Below are 20,636 nucleotides of genomic sequence, written 5' to 3' on the forward strand. Positions count from 1 at the left end.
TCTCCTTTACGTGATACTCTCACAGAGGGGCGGGCAGGGAAGAGCACAGCTGATTGGCTGTGCCGTATTGCGTCAGAGAGAGCAGCAGTTGGCGCGGTGCATTGTGGGAGCTCCGGCGTCAGCTGGCACCGTACCCCTCCCCGACTCTGTTTATTGTTGTGGCTCCGCGAGTCCTGTCTCCGCCTCTCGACCAATCAGAGCCGTAAGGAGGATGAGTGGCAGGCGCGGCGGCCAGTAACACCGCGCGGAGGGCACGGGGCTGGCCGCCGTCGCTCCGCCATGTTGTGTTCGTCGAGCCGTCTGACAGGGCTGCCCGGGGCTCCCGGGGAGCGCGGGATGGAGCCGCAGGTGAACCTCCGTGTCACCTGCCGGGGGGACACGCAGAGCTTCCTGGTGTCGGACTCGGCGCACACGACGTGGGCGGATGTGGAGGCCATGGTGAGCGCGGGGAGGGGGCTCGGGAGGCCCCGCCGCGGGGAACCGTCTCCCTGAGGAACCGTCTCCGTGAGGCGCCGGGACCTTAAGCGCCTCTGAGAGGGCCCAGCAGCTTCTTTTTCGCCTTCCAAAGAAGTGTCACCCATTTCCCGGCCTGTTAGAAGTGTTTTATTTTTTCTGAGTTTCCCTATTAGTGTTGACAGTAACTTTAACTCTGTTGTATACTTGGAGTGATGTGAAAAGTCTGTTTTGGGTAAAGCTCCTTGCAGGTCTCTTGTTTTAGTGTGTGAGCGGGTAACCTTAACTGTGTATTTTGCTCTTTTCCTGAGTTATGGATACTTGTTTTTGACACTGTACCCCTATAAAGTACAGTCTGCACCTCTTATTTCCCATTATTTTACTCATTCAAGTGGATATGGTGAAGTAACACCCTGTAGTTGCTTATCGGGTGTTTTCCCGAACATTTATCTTTGCTCTCTGGAGTACTGAGTCACTAACATACATTTCTGATTTCTTGCTTCCTGGTGCCTTGTGTTAGTTTGGATACAGTTGGTTTTGTTAGTGGGCCATGCACACATAGTTACTTATGAAGGTTTGTATGTCGTGCAGTTGGTATATTGAGGAGGTTCTATTTTTTTGGTTTGGTTGCTTATTTCCAGTCCTATCTAGTGAAAAATCCTGTATTGGCTGAAGTTGAAATTGTGTAGTAAGGATTTCCTTGGTTATGATGAAGGTGTGGTGATATATCTATATACATGTAGATATATATATTTTTTTCTATAGCAGCTTTTGTTTTGTTTTTCTTTTTTTAGCTTACTCTCAAATTGCACCTTAAGAAGTCCTGCCAGTATTTTACTTTCTCTCTTCCACTTCTTTCTTTATCTAGTTCAGGCTTAAAATACTCAGTGGTAAGTAGACCCAGCAGGAATGTCTGAAGCGGTCAGAGTCCTACTTGCATCAAAGCTGAAGCAGGTTGCTCTGTAAGCAGTGGTGTTGCCCTTCATCTTAAGTAGTCTGAGGGTGTGTTTGCTCAAGGTGTGGTGTTCTACTAAAATAATGTTTCCCTAAGTAAGGTAAGTACCACTGGGTGTCTCTGCACTGTGTTGTGTGAATTACTGTTTCAAGGTAGTATCAGTTAAACTGCTTCTTCCTTGTGTTTTGGTGTATTATTAAACGTGTCTGGTGTTCATAAGGGATTGCCCGCTGTCTGGTTCTATCTTGAGTTTTAGGGGAGGAATCTGTGGTACTAGACAGTGTAGATACAGACCCCAGTTCCTCCTTGATAAGTTGAGTTGGTTCTCTTGCCGCACTCCCATAATTAATTTGGAATATGTCACTGAAGAACCTGCCAGTAGCACATCTGTTGTGGGATGTGTAGCTACGTCACTGTGCTCTTGCAGTGCTAAGTCCCAGCCATCTGCTGTCGTCTAAGGCCCCTGTTCTGCTGAGTCCAGCCTAGCAGAATGTGTTCTGTTTACAGTTTTTTCAGAGAGAGTTTCCATCAAGAAAAATACAGCTTGTGTAGGTAAACGATACAAAAATGCGCATGAGCCTCAAAGGCTGTTATTCAGCACAGGGAAACAACCACCTTCATTTATGGTTCATTTGATGCTGTTTGTTCTGCCCTGTTAATGCAAACTACAAAGTAGCTGCTCGGCTTTATTCTCCTAATTCTAACGTCTAGAGTGGATTTCTGTGTTCAGATGTACAGCGCGTCACCCAGCGAGTAGCAGAATGAGTTACTTTGCTCTTTTTAGCACTGGAATTAATCCTTGTTTTCCAAAACACAAACAAGTTTGTGGGAAAAAAGGCTGCTCACCTGTGTGAGCTGCTTTTTCATATAAAAGTCGGCATTCAGTGATTGTTGGCTTTAGCCTTTGTAGTGTTTACTGTGACTGGGTTCGTTAACCCTGAGCTAGTCCTTTTGTAACGGAAAGGCAATTATTATTTATTTTGGAGTAAACATTAACTGGGGAAGGTGAAACATTAAAATAATTTTATTTTTTTCTGTTAATCACAGCAAGTTAGTGAAGGTGGGAGGCAAGTTGTTTTAACTCCAGAAGAATGGATGTTATAAAACAGTGTTTATTTCAACTGAGAGACTGAAGGGAGGGGCAGAAGGGTTAATATTTTTCCCTATTAATAATCGTGATTAACGGAAAACACCTGTAGTGCTGTCTCATTGTGGTTTTATGTTCTTTTTCCCTTACAGGTTAAGGTTTCATTTGACCTGGACAACATTCAGATCAAATACATTGATGAGGATAATGATGAGGTAAAATACCACCCCAATTGCAACAACTCTACCAATGTATGAGTGGTGTGAAACTTTCTGCCTCCTGATAATTTGTAGCGGGTCCTTCAGGAATGTCTGTTATGTAGATCAGATGGTTTTGAGGATGGTTTTGCCCCTCTGATAGGAATATATCTATTGGTCTTGTGTTTTCCCACCCTGTTAAAACAGCCGGTGGTTCTGTGGGCTCTGAGGGAGGGATCTTTATGTTGAGGGACTTATTTTACATTTTATCAGAATAAGGTTGCTGTGACTCTGTGTTTGCGGCCGCGGTAAAGCCATGTCGCTTCAATCTACGCTCCTTCCTCTGAAAAATGTAGGTCCCCTGCCATTAGCATATGTTTGCTTCTGTGATCTGGTGCTCTCAAATCCTCTGCTTGTTTTATGCAAATGCTGTAATCTCCAAGCAGATTACTGTCTCCAAAAACACATTGATTACTTCTAGTTGTCCTTGTTGAGTAACTTCCTGCTCGGCATAACCTCACGCACTCGTATTCTTTAGAGATTTGGAGTAGAATGGAGCTCTCAAATAAATTAAAGAAAGACCAATTAAGTGTTTCATGTTGAGCATTAACAGCAGCTGGTTGCAACCTCTGTGTACTTGTGTTGCAAACCCAGTAGTACCAGCACCAGCTTATTTCCAGCTTGTTCTGGATGCTCATAGCTGCCAGAGGCTTTGCTAATTGTGCAGATCTAATAAAGAACATGGTCTGCGCCGGAATATGCCAGCGGTGGTTAATGATTAAATGTGGCAGCAGCAACAACAAATTCAGGTGAAGGAGTGGTATTTTAGGAACTCTTGTTTAAAAGTACATTTATTCTGAAAGCGTGTTAACTTTAAGAGAATCACAACAATGCGTCGGTGGCTGTTACTCATGGATATTTCTCTTTGCAGGTCTCTGTGAATAGCAAAGGTGAGCTGCTGCTTTATTGAAGTGAAATTGGTGAAGACACCCCAACTGCTGTTCATCTTTTTGGACAAGCAATTGAGAATACTTGCCTTTTGATTTTTATGTATGGGTGGGCATCAAATTCTTCTCAAAGGAAGGAGTTTTTGATCTGATTAGGAATGACTAAATTAATGGGATCTTTAGTACCTAGGCTATGAAGACATGTTTGCTTGTTGCTGTATATACAACTTCTTCCTTCAGTAGCACTATTTTAAAAGAATTTACAGCAGGGGTGGGAGACACTCCTTCATGGGAGGGTCCCTAAATGCTGTGTGCTAAACTTATATCTGTGTTTGAGGTGGAAAATTCATGTTTCTTTCCCTTTTTCTTTAGAGGAATATGAAGAAGCTCTGAAGGTAAATGTTCTCTTGGACTTTTTTCTATATTAATTCTCCAACCTCTCCTGTGTTTTTACAGGATTTTGTGTGTTGGTTCTAGGTGGAGTAAACATGGTGTATTTATGTACTGTTTATTTAGATTGCAGTTAAACAAGGAAATCGTCTCCAGATGAATGTGTATGAAGAAAACTCTCCTCTGAAAGGAGCTTCATGTTCTTCGCAACTACGTGAAAAAACTGTGGCAGAAAAGTTGACACTTAAAGACGAGAAGAAACCCCTTTTGCACTATTCCACGCTAGCCCGGGGGTTAGAGGAAGACTTAAAAAAGGAGGAGATGACAATTCAGGTAGGATGCAGAAGTAGGTTGTAAATGCATTAAAACAAAATGCTTTATAGACTGATTATCATCTTTACCTGCACTTAAAAACTCTAAGCTCAGAAGCTGCTCTTCATGTTCAGCTACCAGCACCTATTGAAACTTGCAAAATTGTTTGAATGTTTTCAAGAGGATATTTTGATGCTGTATTTAGAAATCCAGATTCTTTCATGTTGACCATTTTTAAGTGTTTTGATAAACAGAGCAGTTGGTTTCCTGAAGCCCCGATTGCCATCTAGTTGTAATTTCTGGTTGACTTGATTTCTTTGGCTTTGGGTGTAATTACCCTCAAATGCAAATAAGGGAGAAATATTTCTGGGAAATGTCAGTGGCTTTCTTGGGTTGCTTTTCCACTGTTTTCTGAAGAATTTGATTTTGTTTTTTAAGGACAGTTGAGGGGAGAGCTCTTGGAAAGCGGTTCATTTGTATTGAGGGCTTTTTATTTTTGCAGCTTTGCATACTTTACATTTGTGACTTATTTTTGTGATGTGTGTGTTTGTTTGTGTGTTTCCCCAGCAAAAGTTAAATCCCACTAGAACAGGAAGAACAAGTGAAAATCCTCCAGAGTGGTTTACTAGCTACTTGGAAACAGTAAGTCTATTTTCTTCTGAAGCTCATAGAAGCTTCTGGGCACTAATAATGAGAGAGGATGTGAAATATGGTGTTGCTGTTGAGACTCTTGCTTGACCAGTTCCAGCAGGGTAATACTTAGCGTTTCCTGACATTTGAAGCATGGCATTTGATGACCTTGCTTTTCTTGATTGTTCAGTTTAAGAAAATACTTTCAGGATGCCAGTGAGTATAACCTAGAGATTAATAAGATGTGGGCGTTGACTTGTTTTGAACAGCAAATAAACATGAATGGGATGCTAAGAATTAATGAGATAGTGAGTTCTTGAAAAGATAGTGGTACACCAGTATATACGTTTATCTTTAAGCTTTTTATTTCTAGCATCTCTCTTGCTTTGCCACCTCTTTATGCAAACTAAAGATAGGGGAACTTAATGGTTGTATTCCAAGCATCCCTGGGGGACAAAATCAGGACTTAATGATAGAGACTCCAGAGGGATTTTTTTGGGAGTTGTGATAATTGTCTCAGAGATGAGTTTCCTTCCCTCTGTGCAAGGGTGTGAAAGAACTTTAATATTGTAAATGTGCGTATATGTTTTTTAATTTGCCTTGTTAAAACCTATGGGCTGGTATTTTCTGAAATACAAATCCTCTTTGAGGAATATGATACTTGTTTAATTTTATCTGGCATGTGCTGGGGGCGGGGGGGGATGGGAAGCGGATTCTGAGCTGCTTTGTGGCTTATGGATTAGGAGCCTCAGGACAGTGTAATTCAACTTCTGAACCTGCATAGGTGGATCTCACCATGACTATCTCCATTTTATTTTCCAGTTCAGGGAACAAGTCGTTAAAGAAACTGTTGAGAAACTGGAACAGAAGCTGTATGAGAAGCTTGTTCAGCCCAATCAGCCTCCGGATTTTTCTGAGAGCTCAATTACAGCAGGACCTCCCACTTCAGAGAGCCAGTCAGGGACCGGCAGCCAGTGCGACTGGCTGATCTCCTGCTGCAACTGCCAGGCCCGAATTGTTGGGGTTCGCTACCAGTGCAGGTAGAACATGATGAGAGATGGGAGTGAGGGAAACTGAACGTGGTTAAACAGCCTCTTGCTAACTATCCTGGGTCTCTACTTTGCAGCGTTTGTCCAGCCTACAACATCTGTGAACAGTGTGAAGCAGGAACATATGCACATGATCCTAATCATGTTTTGTTGAAGCTGCGAAGACCTGTACCATGTGTTGCTGAAAATTACAGCCTTGCAGAGTTTTCACCTCGCCTCCCTGCTACTCTGGAGCAAGTTAGGTAAATGGCGACACTTGGCAGTACAAGATTATTCTGATAGCAAAGTGGAAACTAGGTGGCTTATTCTCTCTGCAGGCTCCAGAAACAGATGGACAAAAGGTTTCTGAAGGCAGAAAAGCAAAGATTACGAGCGGAGAAGAAACAGCGGAAGGCAGAGGTCCGAGAGCTCAAAAAGCAGCTCAAATTGCACAGGAAAATTCATCTCTGGAACTCTGTCCATGTGTTGGAAACTAGTGGCTCACCTACCCTGAAATCTGAGAGTCTCCAACCAAATACCTTCCTGTAAGAATTGTTGGTAACTGATAAATAGATAAATCAAGTGAAAACCTTAGTTATAAAATTCTTCCAAACAAGCCAATCTTGTTTTGATGTGTTTTCTTTTTTCCTAAAGAAAAGAAAGCAAACTGTTATGTGGTCTTTAGACTCAAGGTTAAAACAGTAACTAAAATGTTAGGATTTTGAAACACGTCTAGAGAGAAAAGAATAAAACAAACTAAATGGACTGCTGTATTTTTAGCCAGTGAAATAGCAGCTGAGTTATTTCCTCAGTTTTGGTGGTGTATTTAATGTATTTTTGTTTGCTTCCTCCCCCTGAATCCCAGGACTCCTACTCAACCCTTCCAAGCAATTGTCCCAACACTCAGCGCGGTGTTTGTGGATGAGAATTTGCCGGATGGGACTCACTTGCAACCAGGGACCAAGTTTATCAAACACTGGCGAATGAAAAATACTGGCAATGTGGAATGGAGCTCAGACACAAAGGTACCTTCCCTTTGCTTTTACTTCTACACACTAAAATTGTCCTGGAGGATATTTGCATAGATTAGGAATCAACAGAGAATTTATGAAGGTTTTACCACCCACAGTTGGCAGAGAAGCTTGTGAAGTTAACTTTTGTTTTTTGCCGTGTATTTCAGCTGAAACTCATGTGGGGCAATCTGACCTTGGCGTCTTCTGAAAAGAAAGATGTGTTAGTGCCATCCCTTCCAGCAGGACAAGTAGGAACTGTGTCAGTGGAGTTTGTAGCTCCTAATATAGAAGGAACTTACACATCTCACTGGAGGCTGTCGCACCGAGGGGAGCAGTTTGGACCCAGGATCTGGTGCAGTATTGTTGTGGATCCCTCCCCAGCTCCTGACTCGTTCGAAAGCAATTGGAAGGATTCTGACTCCTGTCAGAAGGATAAAGCTTCCAGCACCAAAGAGGCAAGTAACTCATGTGGTATTTGAGGCAGTTCTGAATTGTTGGATCTTGTCCTTTTGGTTTATAAACAACATTCAGGCTTTACATTTCAGGTAAGTGTGTTATTTGCTGCCTGTCTAAGTGCCTTCTGGGACGCTGTTTTTTTGCTTTTGCAGGATGCTTCCTTAAAGACAGAAGCAGGTGCTCAGCTGATGAGTGAAATCATGGAGCAGGCTGACATACCTCTGCCAACTATTCCTTTAAAGATCAAAAACCTGCCAAGCGAGAGAGAATTTTATATCCCGTCTGTCGATCTCCTCACAGCGCAGGTAAGGTGCCAAAATTCAGGTGGAGATGAACTGCTTTTGTGTTCACAGATATCCATAAGAATAAGCAGCTCTAAAATAGCCACTATATTTTCAGGAAGAGTATATTGAGTTTTATATAGCAGAAATATTTTATCGAGTTAGTATTGGGGACTGTCACTATATGTGCAGGACAGAGTCAGATTCTCAATGAAGAGTCACAGGGTTGGGTTATTCTTTGGCCCCTAAAAAGGGAGTACTTAGCTTTGCCTCTTGCTGCCCTAATTTGTGTGCTATAATCTGTGACATGGATATACGTTATGGGAAAACCAGCCTCCAAGTAACTAACAAAGAGGAATAGACTTATTTGGAAGTTAATAGGATCTGATGCTGGGAAGTACGGCATAAAGAGTCCGTTTTGGGGTTTGCTGATGTAAACTGTCGTGTTTCCTTCTGTAGGATTTGCTGTCCTTTGAGCTGCTGGACATCAATATTGTGCAGGAATTGGAGCGGGTGCCACACAATACCCCTGTTGGTAAGCTTCTTATGTTCTGTGTGCCGTCATGGACATTCCAAGCTAACAGTTTATCCAAAGAAAAGCTGAACTTATTTGTGCAAAAAGCTTATTTGCTCTTCAGGGTAGAGTGTCAAGGAAGGGAGCCAGGAGAGCTGCTGGTTAAACAGGAGCTGCTGGGGATGCTCAAGTGGAAGAGGAGGAGTGTATAAACCATGGAAGGGGGGGCTGGCCACTTGGGAGAATATCAGGCTGTTGTCAGAGGGTGTAGGAGGCAACTAGGAAAGCTCAGGCCTCCTTAGAATTGAACCTGGCGAGAGGGGTCAAGGACAACAGGAAGAGCTTTTTCCAATACGTGACAGATAAAACTAACAGCAGAGGCAATGTAGGCCACTGGTGAATGAGGTGAGTGCCCTGGGGACAGAAGATACAGAGAACGCGGAGTTTCCCAAGTCTTGGGAAACAGGAGAGGTGCCTGAGGACTGGAGGACAGCAAATGCCACTCCAGTCTTCAAAAAGGGCAGGAAGGAGAACCTGGGGAACTCTAGACCAGTCAGCCTCACCTCCACCCCTGGGAAACTGATGGAACGACTTCTCCTTGGTGCCATCTCAAGGCATATCAGAGAGAGGAGGGTCATTAGAGGCAGTCACCATGGCTTCACCAAGGGGAAGTCGTGCTTGACCAACCTCATCGACTGTTATGAGGACATAGCAAGGTGGATGGATGATGGCAGAGCGGTGGACGTGATCTCCCTCGACTTGAGTAAGGCATTGACACAAAACTTCTCAAAAGGTTGCCTTCTGGAGGAAGGAAGCTTCCTATTCCTTTAGTGTCTTATATCTTCGCTTCGTTTTTCAGACATGACTCCGTGCATGTCCCCTCTGCCACACGACGGCCCCTGGCTGGAGAAGCCTGGCTTAGGTCAGATACAGGAGGAGAACGAGGGGAGTGGATTTAAGCCCGTCCTTGGTAAGCCGTATTCACAGGGAGCATGGGGTGGGAGGAGGAGGATATTGTTGCTTCTGTGCAGTTGTCAGTCTCGTTGTCTAAAAGCAGTTCTAACTCCGCTCTTTCCCTTCGGTGGAAAAACAAACAATTGTTTTGCTCTGACGCTGCTTTTTGATTGTAGAAGTTGGAGCTTAATATATGTAGAATTCAGAAATACAAGTGTTTCTTGATTTGTCTGACTACTGGAATTGTTGGGAGAAATAACAATTTGCTCTTTATAGACTGGACTACACTCAGACACTCCAGGTGTGGCCCCTGTGCTTCTCAATCCCTTTCACATTCAACTAGAACTGAATTCCAAAGTCTTTAAATTTTTAAAAAGAATTAGCACAGTCAATGTTAGCCTTAGCTAACCTAAAAAATTCTTCTTATATTTCCTCGTGGTAGCGTTCAAGTAATCTGGTATGCTTCCCTTTCAAAGGAACGACGGAAACCTGCTTTCCTGCAGATCCTTCCACGGTCAAAGGGAAAGCTGAACATCTGTCAACCCAGGAGGAAGGTGAAGAAGACATGAGTGGGACTCAGTTTGTCTGTGAAACCGTCATTCGCTCTCTAACCCTGGATGCTGCACCCGACCATAAGCCCCCCCAAAAAAAGAAAATCCTCCCGAGTAAGTACTGGCTGTGGCTGCTGGCTATGGTTTTACTCTTGTACAGCCAGACATTGGCCACAAATTACCCTGCGCTGGAGGTGGTGACACCGCTTTAATTGTTTTTTCCTGATTGTTTGATTAGGCTCTCTGCAGACACTGCAAGACACCTTCAGTTGCAACATGCTAAATGAGGCATCTCCTCGGATCAAAACTGATTCCGCTTCTAAAAAGGAAGCAGAGATTCATCAGTCAGAGGCAATGCCAGAAGATGGCTGTGGTGAGTAAAATAGGTTTGAATTTAAGATAAAGCTATAAAAAGGGCTACCAAAAAATGGTGTAAAACTTGACATAGCTTCAAGTCAGTGCCTTGAACTTCCTGCTGTGTGTAATTGGGAGCTGAAAACTACTGTTGAAGTTCTCCATGATCTCTTACTCCTGTTTTAAATATTAATATCAACAACATATTTGCATGGGCTTAACAGTAAGATCTGTTATTCTTTTGCCCTATACCTCTACCCTCAACAGACAAAGTGGTACCATTAATAGCAGCAGCAAAGGTTTATGTTGGTTTGAAATTCTTGCCTTTCATGTTTGGTACGATCCTGTCTTTGCTGTTATCCATAGAAAATGGACAATTGTTAATACTTCACTTTTATTTTATCCTGTTAGGGAACCTTCCCCTGTCTGATGGGAGAGCAAACCCCTCTGGCGATACTGGCAATTCTGACGAAGAGGAAGATGATGATAACGATGATGTTCAAAGTCAAGGCTCTTCTGCTTCCTCAGAGGATTATATCATTATTCTCCCTGAGTGCTTTGACACCAGTCGCCCTTTGGGGGAGTCTTTGTATAGTTCAGCTCTTTCTCAGCCCAGTTTGGAAAAGACAGGAGAACCTGAAACAGGAGCAGAGGATCCAGAAGGAGCGAGCCAGGCGCAGATCTGCAGCGTCAGTGAGATTCTGACAGCTTCCCAAACGCTGGCTGTGGTGCCCCTGACCCCAGAGATTGTGGACACCTCACCCCAGACACAAAGGTAATGCCTCTTGCACAAGAACAGAACGGTGACGTGTTGCTGTAGAGTCTGCAGGGTCTTGTGCTTAACTTCAGTGTCTGAACACAAATTGTTGCAGCGAGTGTTTTATCACTGACTGGTGTGAGCGTTCTAAATCCTACAACTTTTTATAAAGCCTGTACTTGTTGAGTGTGAGAGAGGTAAAGGCGGCAGCATGTGAAGCTGCTTCTTTTGTCTGTCCAACCTCAACTTCCCTACACATCTACATGTAGAATAAATGTAGTAAAAGTCATTTTTTTGCCTTATGTTCTCAGGAATCTTGCATCTCTGCAGAACGATCTCTTCCAAGAACCAAACGCGCCGCTGTCAGAGAACATCTCTTCCACTCCTCAGAATCAAATAAGAGAAGGTATTGACAGTACCTGACAAAGGGCAGGTCCACATCACCTATTCCTTATGCCTAGTATTGGATTTAATGTCTTGTTATTCTTGAGTAGAGCAGAAATCTACCAAGTAATGATTTTTTTTCTCCTGAAATTCTTTGGGTTGTTGTGACTGCAGTCAGACCCCTGTCTACCCACTTTGTGTCTGGATAACGAGGCTTGAAAGTAGTAGTTCTGGACTGAATGCCTCTCCGTTCCATTTGTGTACATGTTGCATCTCCTCAGCTTCTCATTAACTGGACATTTTGATATGATTTTTTTTCTTCCTGTTCCAGAACCCAGTGGTGAAGATGGTCATGGGCCAGGAGCTTCTGCACTCACAGCTAGTAAACAGAACTGCCCAGAATACCCGAGGTAATGAAGCTGAGACTTCTATTTTAAACTAAGAACTGCTAAATTAGGCACCTAGGAAGCAACACTGGCTTAGATTCCATGTGGTCAGTAGCTTGGGAGAAAGGCCTCCCTTATTAAAGGAAACATGGTTTTTTTTCCTCTAAAATCTCAGGACTCTTAGAATAGGGATTTTGTAAGTTAGCTACGAAGTTAAGCATCTTAAGATACTGAAAACTGGAGGAATGATAAAAGGTTGAGCAGAATATTAAGTGACTTAAGAACTGGTGGAAAACAAATGGAAGTTACTCTGGCCTGAATGGATGTGTCACAGTGCGCAGCTTTCATATAGAGATTTGTCTTCTGAGTGTGAATACTTCATTCTTTACAAAAATGGCCATGTTATGGAGAACAATCTCACGTAATTTAGCGTAAAGCCACATTTTAATATATCAAGAAGGAAGGAATGGATAGCTTGGTTCCTGAAGAGCAGTGATTCCTTTGGATCAGAGGTTGTTCTCTCCAACAAGAACTAAGTCTCAGTTGACACATCAACACAGACAGATTTCCTTTCTAGGGAAACAAAGACTTGACTTTGCTGACTCTGAAGTAATTTGTGACTTCTTTGCAGGTACCCCCAAGGAAGCAGCATCGCAGGAGAAATAGTTAAAGGAGCTTTGTCTGTTGCTGCTTCTGCCTACAAAGCATTATTTGCTGGACCACCCATTCTAGAACAGGTAAATGTCGCTCCTGAATGCTCTGGGAGTTTCATAGAAGGCCAGCCTTAAAATTATAGATTTATTTTTTAATAAATGTTATCGATATTCTGTGTAGGAATTCATGTGACAGTAAAGTGTTAATTTGATGGCATCCCTTTGAAATATGCTGCTGTCCCAGCAGATGGGGAAATCAATACCATGGGGATGGAGTTACATCTATAGTGTCACGTGAGAGTAGTAATTCCTCTGTGTTAGTGAACAGTGGAGGTGAATATCAACAACTTAATTGTGAACAAAAAGGGCCTCTGTGCCTTAATTACATCCCGGCGTAATGCAGGCCGCTGCTTCAAATGGCAAAAACAAATGATGGTCTTTTAGCTTATCTTAATTACGTTTAATTTGCAGCAGCCCGCGGCTCCCGAGGAGCACACTGCCGCCCTGCTGTCCAGCCTCTGCGAGATGGGCTTCTGCGACAGGCACCTGAACCTGCGGCTGCTCAAGAAACACAACAATAACATGGTGCAAGTGGTAACCGAGTTGCTTCAGATCAGTAACGGCGACCAGTACAGCCGATACTGAACCTTCCTGGTGGAGGAGGAATCCTCTGCGCGGAGTAAACTCTCATTAAACACTACAACAGTAGCAGGCTGCTCCTCGGCTGCTTTCTGTTTGGAGTTGTGACTAAAACTTTGGCTTTTCTTTGAGCTTTTGACTTGTTTTCTTCTCATGGAAATGTCACACAGTGCTCATCGCAGCATCTGATGAACTGGAGACCAGAATTTCAGCTGTTATTTGGACCTCATAGTTAAACGAGTAGCCTTTAGGTCTCTGACTTCATACTGAGTCCTTTTATCAGGGAACCCTGTAGAGATGCTTCAAACTTCCACCAGGATGGGAACTTCTCCTTCTATTGTGTGTTTGTTTTTTCTTTCTCTTTTTTAGGCAGCTGGAAACCTGTTTTGTTGACTTTTAACAAGCTTTGGAATAGGAACCAATGTAAAATGCTGCTGTAAAACGTAGTCTTGCCTAATTTACAAGACATGCCCACAACTCACAACTTTTCTTCCAACAGGACTTAGTAACTGGTTTGTCCAGTGCATGGTAGTCACGTAACAAATTGAAACCTTGCAAATGATTCTTAGAAGAACAAAGTTGCTCAGACACAAAAGCCATTGTGAACTGCCAAACAGTTTTGGAAAAGTCTGGAAGTGAAACTGCTGTTCAGCTGATGAATAGCAGGAAAGTTGTGGTTTCTTGTAGCAGAATGAAGGCAGGAAGTGAATTTACCAGCAGCAGTTGAACCATTTCTAGTAATATCAGTGCAAAACATCTTTAACAGGAAAATATAGCCTACATAAAATATGTTGTTAAAAATGGAGCGTAGGGGTAGGAGAAGCCTTTCTAAGACTCTTTACAGACTCTTTGTGAAAATGTTACGTTCGACTGTCGTTTTTTCAGTGTAGCGCAAACCTCTTGTTCTGGTGATACCACAGAGAATTGAAGCGTGTGTACAAACAGACCTGAACTGGAGTAGAATTCTGGTACTGTTTATGAACAGGAGGAGCGGTTGAGGTAGAGCTTGTGTGACTTCACAGGTGGAGAAATGCATCAACTTAAGCAGCTTTAAGCGTAGAATCTCCTGTGATGCTTCTGGCTGCTCCCGTGTTTCCATCGACACATCCGTAGGATTAATTTTTCTCACACAATTCCATGTTGAATTTGGGAATCTAAGAATTCCCTTCTAAAATGCACCAAGAGAGATCTGATTCTGGAGAATCACACAGGATGCTGCTGTGCAGTGCTGAATCCATTGGTCCCTCGGGAGGTGACAGCAGCCTTGGCCATTTTCTTACTTTCAAGCAAACTTTCTTCCTTGCTGCAGCAAAAGACCATTGATCCTAAAGTATTTTCTTACTGCTGCTTCAAAGCAGGGTGTTCCTGCTCCGTCGCCGTGCAGCTGGGCAGCAGCAGGATTGTGACTGAGCAGGTGACCAGGAGTAGTAATTTTTTAAAGAACTACATAAATACCCTTAGAGATGAGATACCATTAAAATAAGAGGAAAAAAAATGTATCATAGCAGTTTTGTTCTAAACCTATTTTTATAGATTGTGGAAGATATACTCTTAAATGTTTATTTTGAAATACAGTAGAGCTATTTTGTGGTGTTTCCCATCTCTGTACACCAGTACAACTGTGCTGTGGACCAGCTAAAGATCTTTCTGTAGCTTGAATCTACTTGGTTTCTCTTTTCTCACTGTTTTGAGGACCTTTTGGCTCCTGCCTGCTGTAGGAAGAGGAAAGCACGTGGATGAAGGGGTGGTATCTGCTTTGCTCTGGAATGCCCAGCAGGACACACGTTCTTTCTGTGTGTACGTTTGTACTTAGAATGTTGACGTGTTCTATCGATTAACAAAACACTAAACCGTTGGAGGTTGAAAACTTCATCACAGATTGAGATGTGAAGTGTGCGATGTATTTTCTTTTTTCTATAGGTTACTTTTTACTAGGGTTTAGATAACCTACGCTCAGGCTTCCCATCTGTTTCCGTTGGCTTTGTATATTTTGTTAATGGCCGCATGGTATAATTTATAATATATTAGAGCACAGCTGTGACTCTGTATCCGATTTAGGGCGAGCACTTTAACGGCACCTGGTATGAGGAGGCACCTTTTGCTCCCTTGTCACAATAAAGCTCTTCATCCCCTGGTTGTCCCTCGGGTTGTCCCTTGGGCTCTTGTCGCGCTTGGTGGCAGCGGCTCCGCCCCACCCAGCGGTGCCACCCCCTGGCGCTTTCGGTTCCACTTTGCAAGGCTTGGCCGCTGTCCACGGGCAACCGGTAAGCGGGGGGGTGGCCGGATGGGCCCTAAGACTCTGGGCCTGGGAGGGTCAGCAGTGCCCCTTGTACCCTGGTCCCTTAACGGGGCACCAGCCGCCCTCGAAGGTCGCAGTAGTTCCCGGCTTTGCGTTCGCTTCCCCTCGCGGAGCTGGGGACTGTCCCAGCTGGGCCGGTGCATGGGGGAGAGGCGGGGGGGTTATGGGGAACCAGAGAGGCAGGACATGGGGTTCAGTAGTGTGGGCAGCAGCCCCAGGGCAGTGACCGTCCCTGTGCTGGGCACTGGGGAGGCCAAACCTCAATTGCAGGGGTCAGTTTTGGGCCCCTCATGACAAGAAAGCCCTTGAGGGCCTGGAGTGAGTTGAGAGAAGGGGAAGCGGCTGGAGCACAAGTGTGATGGGAGCAGCTGAGGGACCTGGGAGGTAACGAGTGATACGACAAAACAGCCTCAAGTTGCACCAGGGGAGGTTGAGGTTGGATTTAGGAACAATTTCTTCCCCAAAGGGCTGTGGGGCATTGGAACAGGCTGCCCAGGGCAGTGCTGGAGTCACCAGCACTGGAGGGCTGGACAGACGGACATGAGGTTCTCGGTGACAAGATTCAGTGCCAGCGTGGGATAATGGCTGGACTCTGATCTTAAAGGTCTTTTCCAACCAGAATGATTCTGTGATTCCGGTCTCTGCGCCTTTAGCTTGGTCTCTCTGTTCCCCACTTATGATTTCTCCAGCTTTTGTGTTGTCGCAGCTCTATGAACAGGCTGCTGCTCCTTCTCACCACTCGTGTCTGAAAAGCTGGTAAACATTAACTGGAAGTGTTAGCAAAAAGGACACATAACCACGGACGTAGTTATATGTGGTGCTTTATTTCAGCGCTGGGAAACCAGGGGTTCGCACCCAAAGCTGGCTTCGACCACTGATTTGAATTCTACTACATTTATACAGTTTGGTTACATACATATTCATTAAAGTTACAACGTGTATACTACATATTCATTAGGTTACACAATTATTTCACAATATCAGTTGCAACACCTTGGAACTACCTTAAGCATGCGCAGCGTCCTCTGGTGGTCGTTTTGGGGGCCTTCAGGATGAAGTAAGTAGTCTTCATCACCAGTGTACTTTTCACCTTTCCTCACAGCACATGCGCACTCTTCACAAAATTATATAAATTCTTGGATGATAGTAAATGTACCTTCTCAGCACATCCTATCTTCTCGAGATAAGATAAGTACTAACTTTTAGTTCTTTTAAAATATGAAACTCATATAACTCATATACAAGCTGCATAGTTTTTGAGATAAGGTAAGAATCTTGGATACAGTTTACGAAGCAAAATGCAGCTAACTATAACAGATTTGCTGTCTGGAGCCCTCGAGACTGCAGAGGTGGGAACTTGTGGTACTTCAAGAGGCCCTTCCCTCAGAAAAAGGGGAAAAAAGAAAAGCCTGGATCATTCAGGCACCCTCATCCTTCCCATCCCCTCTGCCTGCTGCCCGAGGACTGGGAACGCTGAGTTACCTTGGGGGTCCGGGGAGCATCTTGCTGGATTTCACAGTCTGGGGTGCTGAAGGGTCCCCCTGTGCCCCCCAGGCTGCGCAGCCGGGTCTCTTTGCCACCGGTTCGGTGAGATCCTGGTTCTTCCTTTACCAGCAAGGAAACCAGCAGCTGCTTCTGGAATCGGCCTGTCCTGCTGTTGCGGCTCAGGCTTGCGGGGTGAACCTGCGCCCCGCAGCTCTGTCCCGGTGCTGCTGCGCTGCCACGCGTCCGTTTTCATCCCCAGCGTGACCCCCTGAGCGGTTCCTCACGCAAAACCTCCTGCTCACCTGGGCAAATAGAGAAGCTGCTGTTTACCGAGCTGAGCAGCCTACCTGCGTGTGAGCGGCTGGAACAAGACTGCAGGGAGGGGAAGGCTGGCACAGGTAGGAAACTGCGTTCAACTGCTGTCTTTATGATGAAAATACACGGTTTGGTATTGTTAATGCTTTCATGATGATTATTGGGAGCTGATGTAAAGGTTTTTGGTTGCCAAAAGCCTGGGAAAATGAGTTCAACTGTATTTTTAACTTTTAAAAATAGATTATATTCTTTTAGATGGTGCGCTATTTGATTTTAGTCAGGTTGCTGTTAGTAACACTCTGCTTGGTTGGAAACGCCAAGGCCTTGATGTTCAGCTGAGCTCCCCGTTGGATGCAGGTGAATAATGACCAGCCAAGAATGTGGCACTTCCACTTCTGGGCTGCATTGTCATCTCAGAACCTTCTGGAGCTGTGAGATAAAGAAGAACCTGGTGCGCTGTTCTGTAGGGTGGTGCTCTCAGATGCTTTTCCTTTAATCAGTGTACGTTTAAAAGAGTAACTTGCACTAACTCAGTTCTTAAAGCAACTTTAGAACTTTCCTATAAATATTAGGATACTTGTGATTACTACAAATGCTGATGATGCTGCTCTTGGAGATTGGCTCACAGAGACAATTTTCTTAATGCGTTTTTGTGTTGGACACCTAGTGAGAATTTTCCTTCTGCCATGGGTGCAAGAGTCTCCGAGTTCTGGAAAACAGCTGAGCAAAAGGAGAGGGAAGGCAAACGGATCTTACCCAAGCGGCTGGATGCTGAAGGTGAAATCGCGGGTTACGCCAGCATCGGTGACTCCGCGACGTCCCGCGTGCCCTGTGCGGACGCTGCACGTCGACGCTGCGTCAACTGCCCAACGTGTCAGGGGACAGGGAGGATCCCCAGGGGTAGGTGATTCTTCTGTGTGCTGTGTAAGTGCTTTTTGGAGCCGACGCTGCTGTGCCACGTTCTGCAACGCAATTTGCGTTATTTACTTCCATCCTTCGTGTGGTCTCTGAGCTGCTGCCACCTCTTTCAGAGCAAGAGAGGCAGCTGGTGGCTCTGATTCCATACGGTGACCAGAGGCTGAAGCCCAGACGCACGTAAGTCCTGTTACATTTTCCCCTTTTCTTATCTTGTGCATATTTCTGCACCAGATGCAGGGAAGCCTCAGTCCTTCGGGTGTTTTGCTCTGTGTGCTCTGTGCTGCAGTAAGGTTGGCGTTAACCATGTGCAGCTGTTGGGGGATCTCTAGCAATTTGTACTGCGAGGCACCACGTCAGCGTGCGGGACTGTACCCTGCTGCCATTTGGTAGCTGGCAAAGAGTCCTGCACGAACCCATCCTGGTTTTCTGGCACCCAGGATTTATTGCCTTCCCTGCTGAGCTGCAGGGGCTGACAAACTGTGCTGGCTTGCAGGAAACTCTACGTGTGTCTTGCTGTGACGATCTGCCTGCTGACAGCGGCGCTCAGTATCTTCTTCCTGTTCCCTCGCTCCATCCCCGTGCTGCCCGCGGGGCTGAACGCCTCCTCCGTTGGTTTTAACGCCACCACCACCAGCGTGTACCTCAACCTGACGGTAAGTGCTCTGCTCACAGCCAAAGGGCACATCTGGAGGGGTCGTTGGGCATTGGAACAGGCTGCCCAGGGCAGTGCTGGAGTCACCAGCCCTGGAGGGTTGGACAGACAGACATGAGGTTCTCAGGACATGGGGCAGTGCCGGGGGTGGGGGAACAGTTGGACTCAATGATTTTGTTGGGCTTTTCCAACCAAAATGATTCCATGATTCTGTGTGGCCCTGCCGCAAGGTGATTTGTGGTTGAGGTGGTTCTTTAATTATTATTTTTCTCCCTAGAACGTGCTGAACATAACTAATAACAACTTCTACTGGGTCACGGTTGCGCAGCTGGACGTAGAGGTTTTGCACCAGTCCCTGGTAGTAGGGAAAACCACCATGAACGCCCTGCTGAAAATGAGCCCTTTGCAGAGCGGCCAGGTGAGCTCTGCTGGTGCTTGTATTTCCTCCTAAACCCGGGTGTCCTGGACAGGGAGGTGATGGTGGTTATCTTGAAATATAATGAGGCACCTAACGAGAGTGCAGTTCTCCCTCCTGCGGCTCTCTGCATTGCACACAAATATACCCGAGTTCCCGTGTGCATCCTGCTCTCTCTTCTCTTCACATTTGCAGATCTATTATACAGTGGCCAGTACGATATTGGACGACAACACCTAGTGAGTAATTCTTAAAGATTTCTTCTCTTAGTTCATAAGTAACATTAATGTTTTAGGCTTTTCCTGACTAGATTTCTTGTGCCGGCCCTGTCTGTAGAGCAAAGCTGAGTTTATCTTTTTCAGTTTATTGTATAGAGATTATTCAGATACAGGTCTCACACATCCATTTTAAACTCATTTCCTTCCCTATTTATTGGTGTTCTCTGCTTAGTGTTGGCTCAACAATGTCATTTTCCATACATTTTGATGAACAAGTGATGATGTTAATTCGATTCCTATATTATCAACTTGAAATGCTCCATCTGCGAGCAGCTAAAGGCACCTTGTACACACTGCATTTCTCTGCACGTGACCTGCAAACTGAAGTTCATAGCAACCAAAACCTCTGTGCAGACAGGGTGGTGCGTTGCATATTTATGACGCCCATCTTACTAAATCCAGAATTAGTTAAACTGGTAAAAACCAGGTTTTCCTGCTGTAGCTACTGCTGTTCTTGAAGAGCTTGACCTGCAGAGCTGTTGTCAGAGTATCGCAAAGACAGACTTGTTTGGAGAAGTGATGGAATAATGGAGGGCAGGAGGCGCGTAGGCGTCTCGCATGTAATTAACTCTCTTTTCTCTTGCAGTAACATTTGCACCTGGGCAAAAGTCAAAGTTCACAATGTTCTGCTGCATATACAGTAAGTGCTGCCTGGTTCAGAGCTGTAGCTAAAACCTGTGTCACCGTTGTTTCTTAACTCCTGAGTGACAGCTGTCAAGGGACGAAGCAGAAGGGCAGCAGGAGCTCCCCGTGGGCCATTAGGAGAAGCGTTAATTAATCGTTTCTGGTCTCCTTTGCCGTGCAGGGGTACCCTGACGTGCACGTACCTGTGCCGCTCGGAGCAGGTGCTGTTTGAGGATTACCAGTACGTGGACTGCCGGGGGAACGCCACGCTGCCCCCCGCGCCGCCGTGAAGGGGCCGGTGGCAGAGCCGCCGCAAACACAAGGCACGCAGAGACAACCTTCTGGGGCTTGTTCTCAATCTGCCTTAAATAGGAGACTCAGTGTTTCCGTGGTAAGACTTTACATCGGTCATGCAAAACTTGGGCTCTGTTGCCCTCGGATTGCAGCGATTTTCACATACTCATTTTGGTTGGAAAAGAGCCTCAGGATCATCAAGAGCAACCGTTAACACGATGCTGGCACTAATCCGTGTCCCTCAGAACCTCATCTCTCTGAGGGTTTTTGTATTTGCCACTGTGATTCTGCTCTGCGCTGCCCAGCTGTTGAGATTCCAGCTGTGCTTCTGTACTGCCATTATCCACTTGTTCACAAATAAAGGGACTTTATGCAACCAGAGGTAGATTATTGTCTCTGCAAGGTGAGTCTTCAA

At 45.1% G+C, this 20,636-nt stretch overlaps 2 protein-coding genes across 4 annotated transcripts; both read left to right on the plus strand.

The window, feature by feature from the left end:
• Positions 1 to 244: 244 nt before the first annotated feature.
• Positions 245 to 17,000, plus strand: NBR1 (NBR1 autophagy cargo receptor). Of its 3 annotated transcripts, XR_013923350.1 has the most exons (22): positions 245 to 438; positions 2,648 to 2,710; positions 3,624 to 3,642; positions 4,012 to 4,034; positions 4,156 to 4,362; positions 4,909 to 4,983; positions 5,794 to 6,011; positions 6,098 to 6,262; positions 6,338 to 6,544; positions 6,865 to 7,024; positions 7,180 to 7,467; positions 7,621 to 7,773; positions 8,209 to 8,284; positions 9,123 to 9,233; positions 9,694 to 9,882; positions 10,007 to 10,141; positions 10,534 to 10,897; positions 11,191 to 11,285; positions 11,595 to 11,673; positions 12,281 to 12,386; positions 12,774 to 14,738; positions 16,855 to 17,000. XR_013923350.1 is itself a non-coding variant. In XM_080359954.1 (21 exons), the coding sequence occupies exons 1-21, from the start codon at positions 280 to 282 to the stop codon at positions 12,945 to 12,947; spliced, it is 3,066 nt and encodes a 1,021-aa protein (XP_080216080.1). In that variant the 5' UTR covers positions 245 to 279; the 3' UTR covers positions 12,948 to 15,226. The 3 variants fall into 3 exon arrangements, 2 of the variants coding, with proteins under 2 accessions (XP_080216080.1, XP_080216081.1); XM_080359954.1 differs by lacking the exon at positions 16,855 to 17,000 and having other exon boundaries at positions 12,774 to 15,226; XM_080359955.1 differs by lacking the exons at positions 245 to 438; positions 16,855 to 17,000 and adding an exon at positions 481 to 1,508 and having other exon boundaries at positions 12,774 to 15,226.
• On the plus strand, positions 16,992 to 20,597 carry TMEM106A (transmembrane protein 106A). Its single transcript, XM_080359956.1, has 8 exons — positions 16,992 to 17,123; positions 17,708 to 17,940; positions 18,072 to 18,135; positions 18,452 to 18,611; positions 18,888 to 19,028; positions 19,221 to 19,264; positions 19,890 to 19,943; positions 20,109 to 20,597. Exons 2-8 carry the CDS (start codon positions 17,727 to 17,729, stop codon positions 20,215 to 20,217), a joined length of 786 nt encoding a protein of 261 aa, XP_080216082.1. The 5' UTR covers positions 16,992 to 17,123; positions 17,708 to 17,726; the 3' UTR covers positions 20,218 to 20,597.
• Positions 20,598 to 20,636: the final 39 nt, after the last annotated feature.

The sequence above is a fragment of the Nesoenas mayeri genome (assembly GCF_963082525.1).
Source record: "Nesoenas mayeri genome assembly, chromosome: 26".
Lineage (NCBI taxonomy): Eukaryota > Metazoa > Chordata > Aves > Columbiformes > Columbidae > Nesoenas > Nesoenas mayeri.

What these genes read in the sequence shown, in the direction of transcription:
- NBR1 (XM_080359954.1), top strand. Translation starts at nt 280, where the DNA reads ATGTTGTGTTCGTCGAGCCGTCTGACAGGGCTGCCCGGGGCTCCCGGG. An exon ending in CTCCAACCAAATACCTTCCT is followed by an intron (nt 6,545 to 6,864) that starts GTAAGAATTGTT and finishes CCTGAATCCCAG; the next exon opens with GACTCCTACTCAACCCTTCC. An exon ending in GACCACCCATTCTAGAACAG is followed by an intron (nt 12,387 to 12,773) that starts GTAAATGTCGCT and finishes TTTAATTTGCAG; the next exon opens with CAGCCCGCGGCTCCCGAGGA.
- TMEM106A (XM_080359956.1), top strand. Translation starts at nt 17,727, where the DNA reads ATGGGTGCAAGAGTCTCCGAGTTCTGGAAAACAGCTGAGCAAAAGGAG. An exon ending in GCGTGTACCTCAACCTGACG is followed by an intron (nt 18,612 to 18,887) that starts GTAAGTGCTCTG and finishes TTTTCTCCCTAG; the next exon opens with AACGTGCTGAACATAACTAA. An exon ending in ATATTGGACGACAACACCTA is followed by an intron (nt 19,265 to 19,889) that starts GTGAGTAATTCT and finishes TTTCTCTTGCAG; the next exon opens with TAACATTTGCACCTGGGCAA.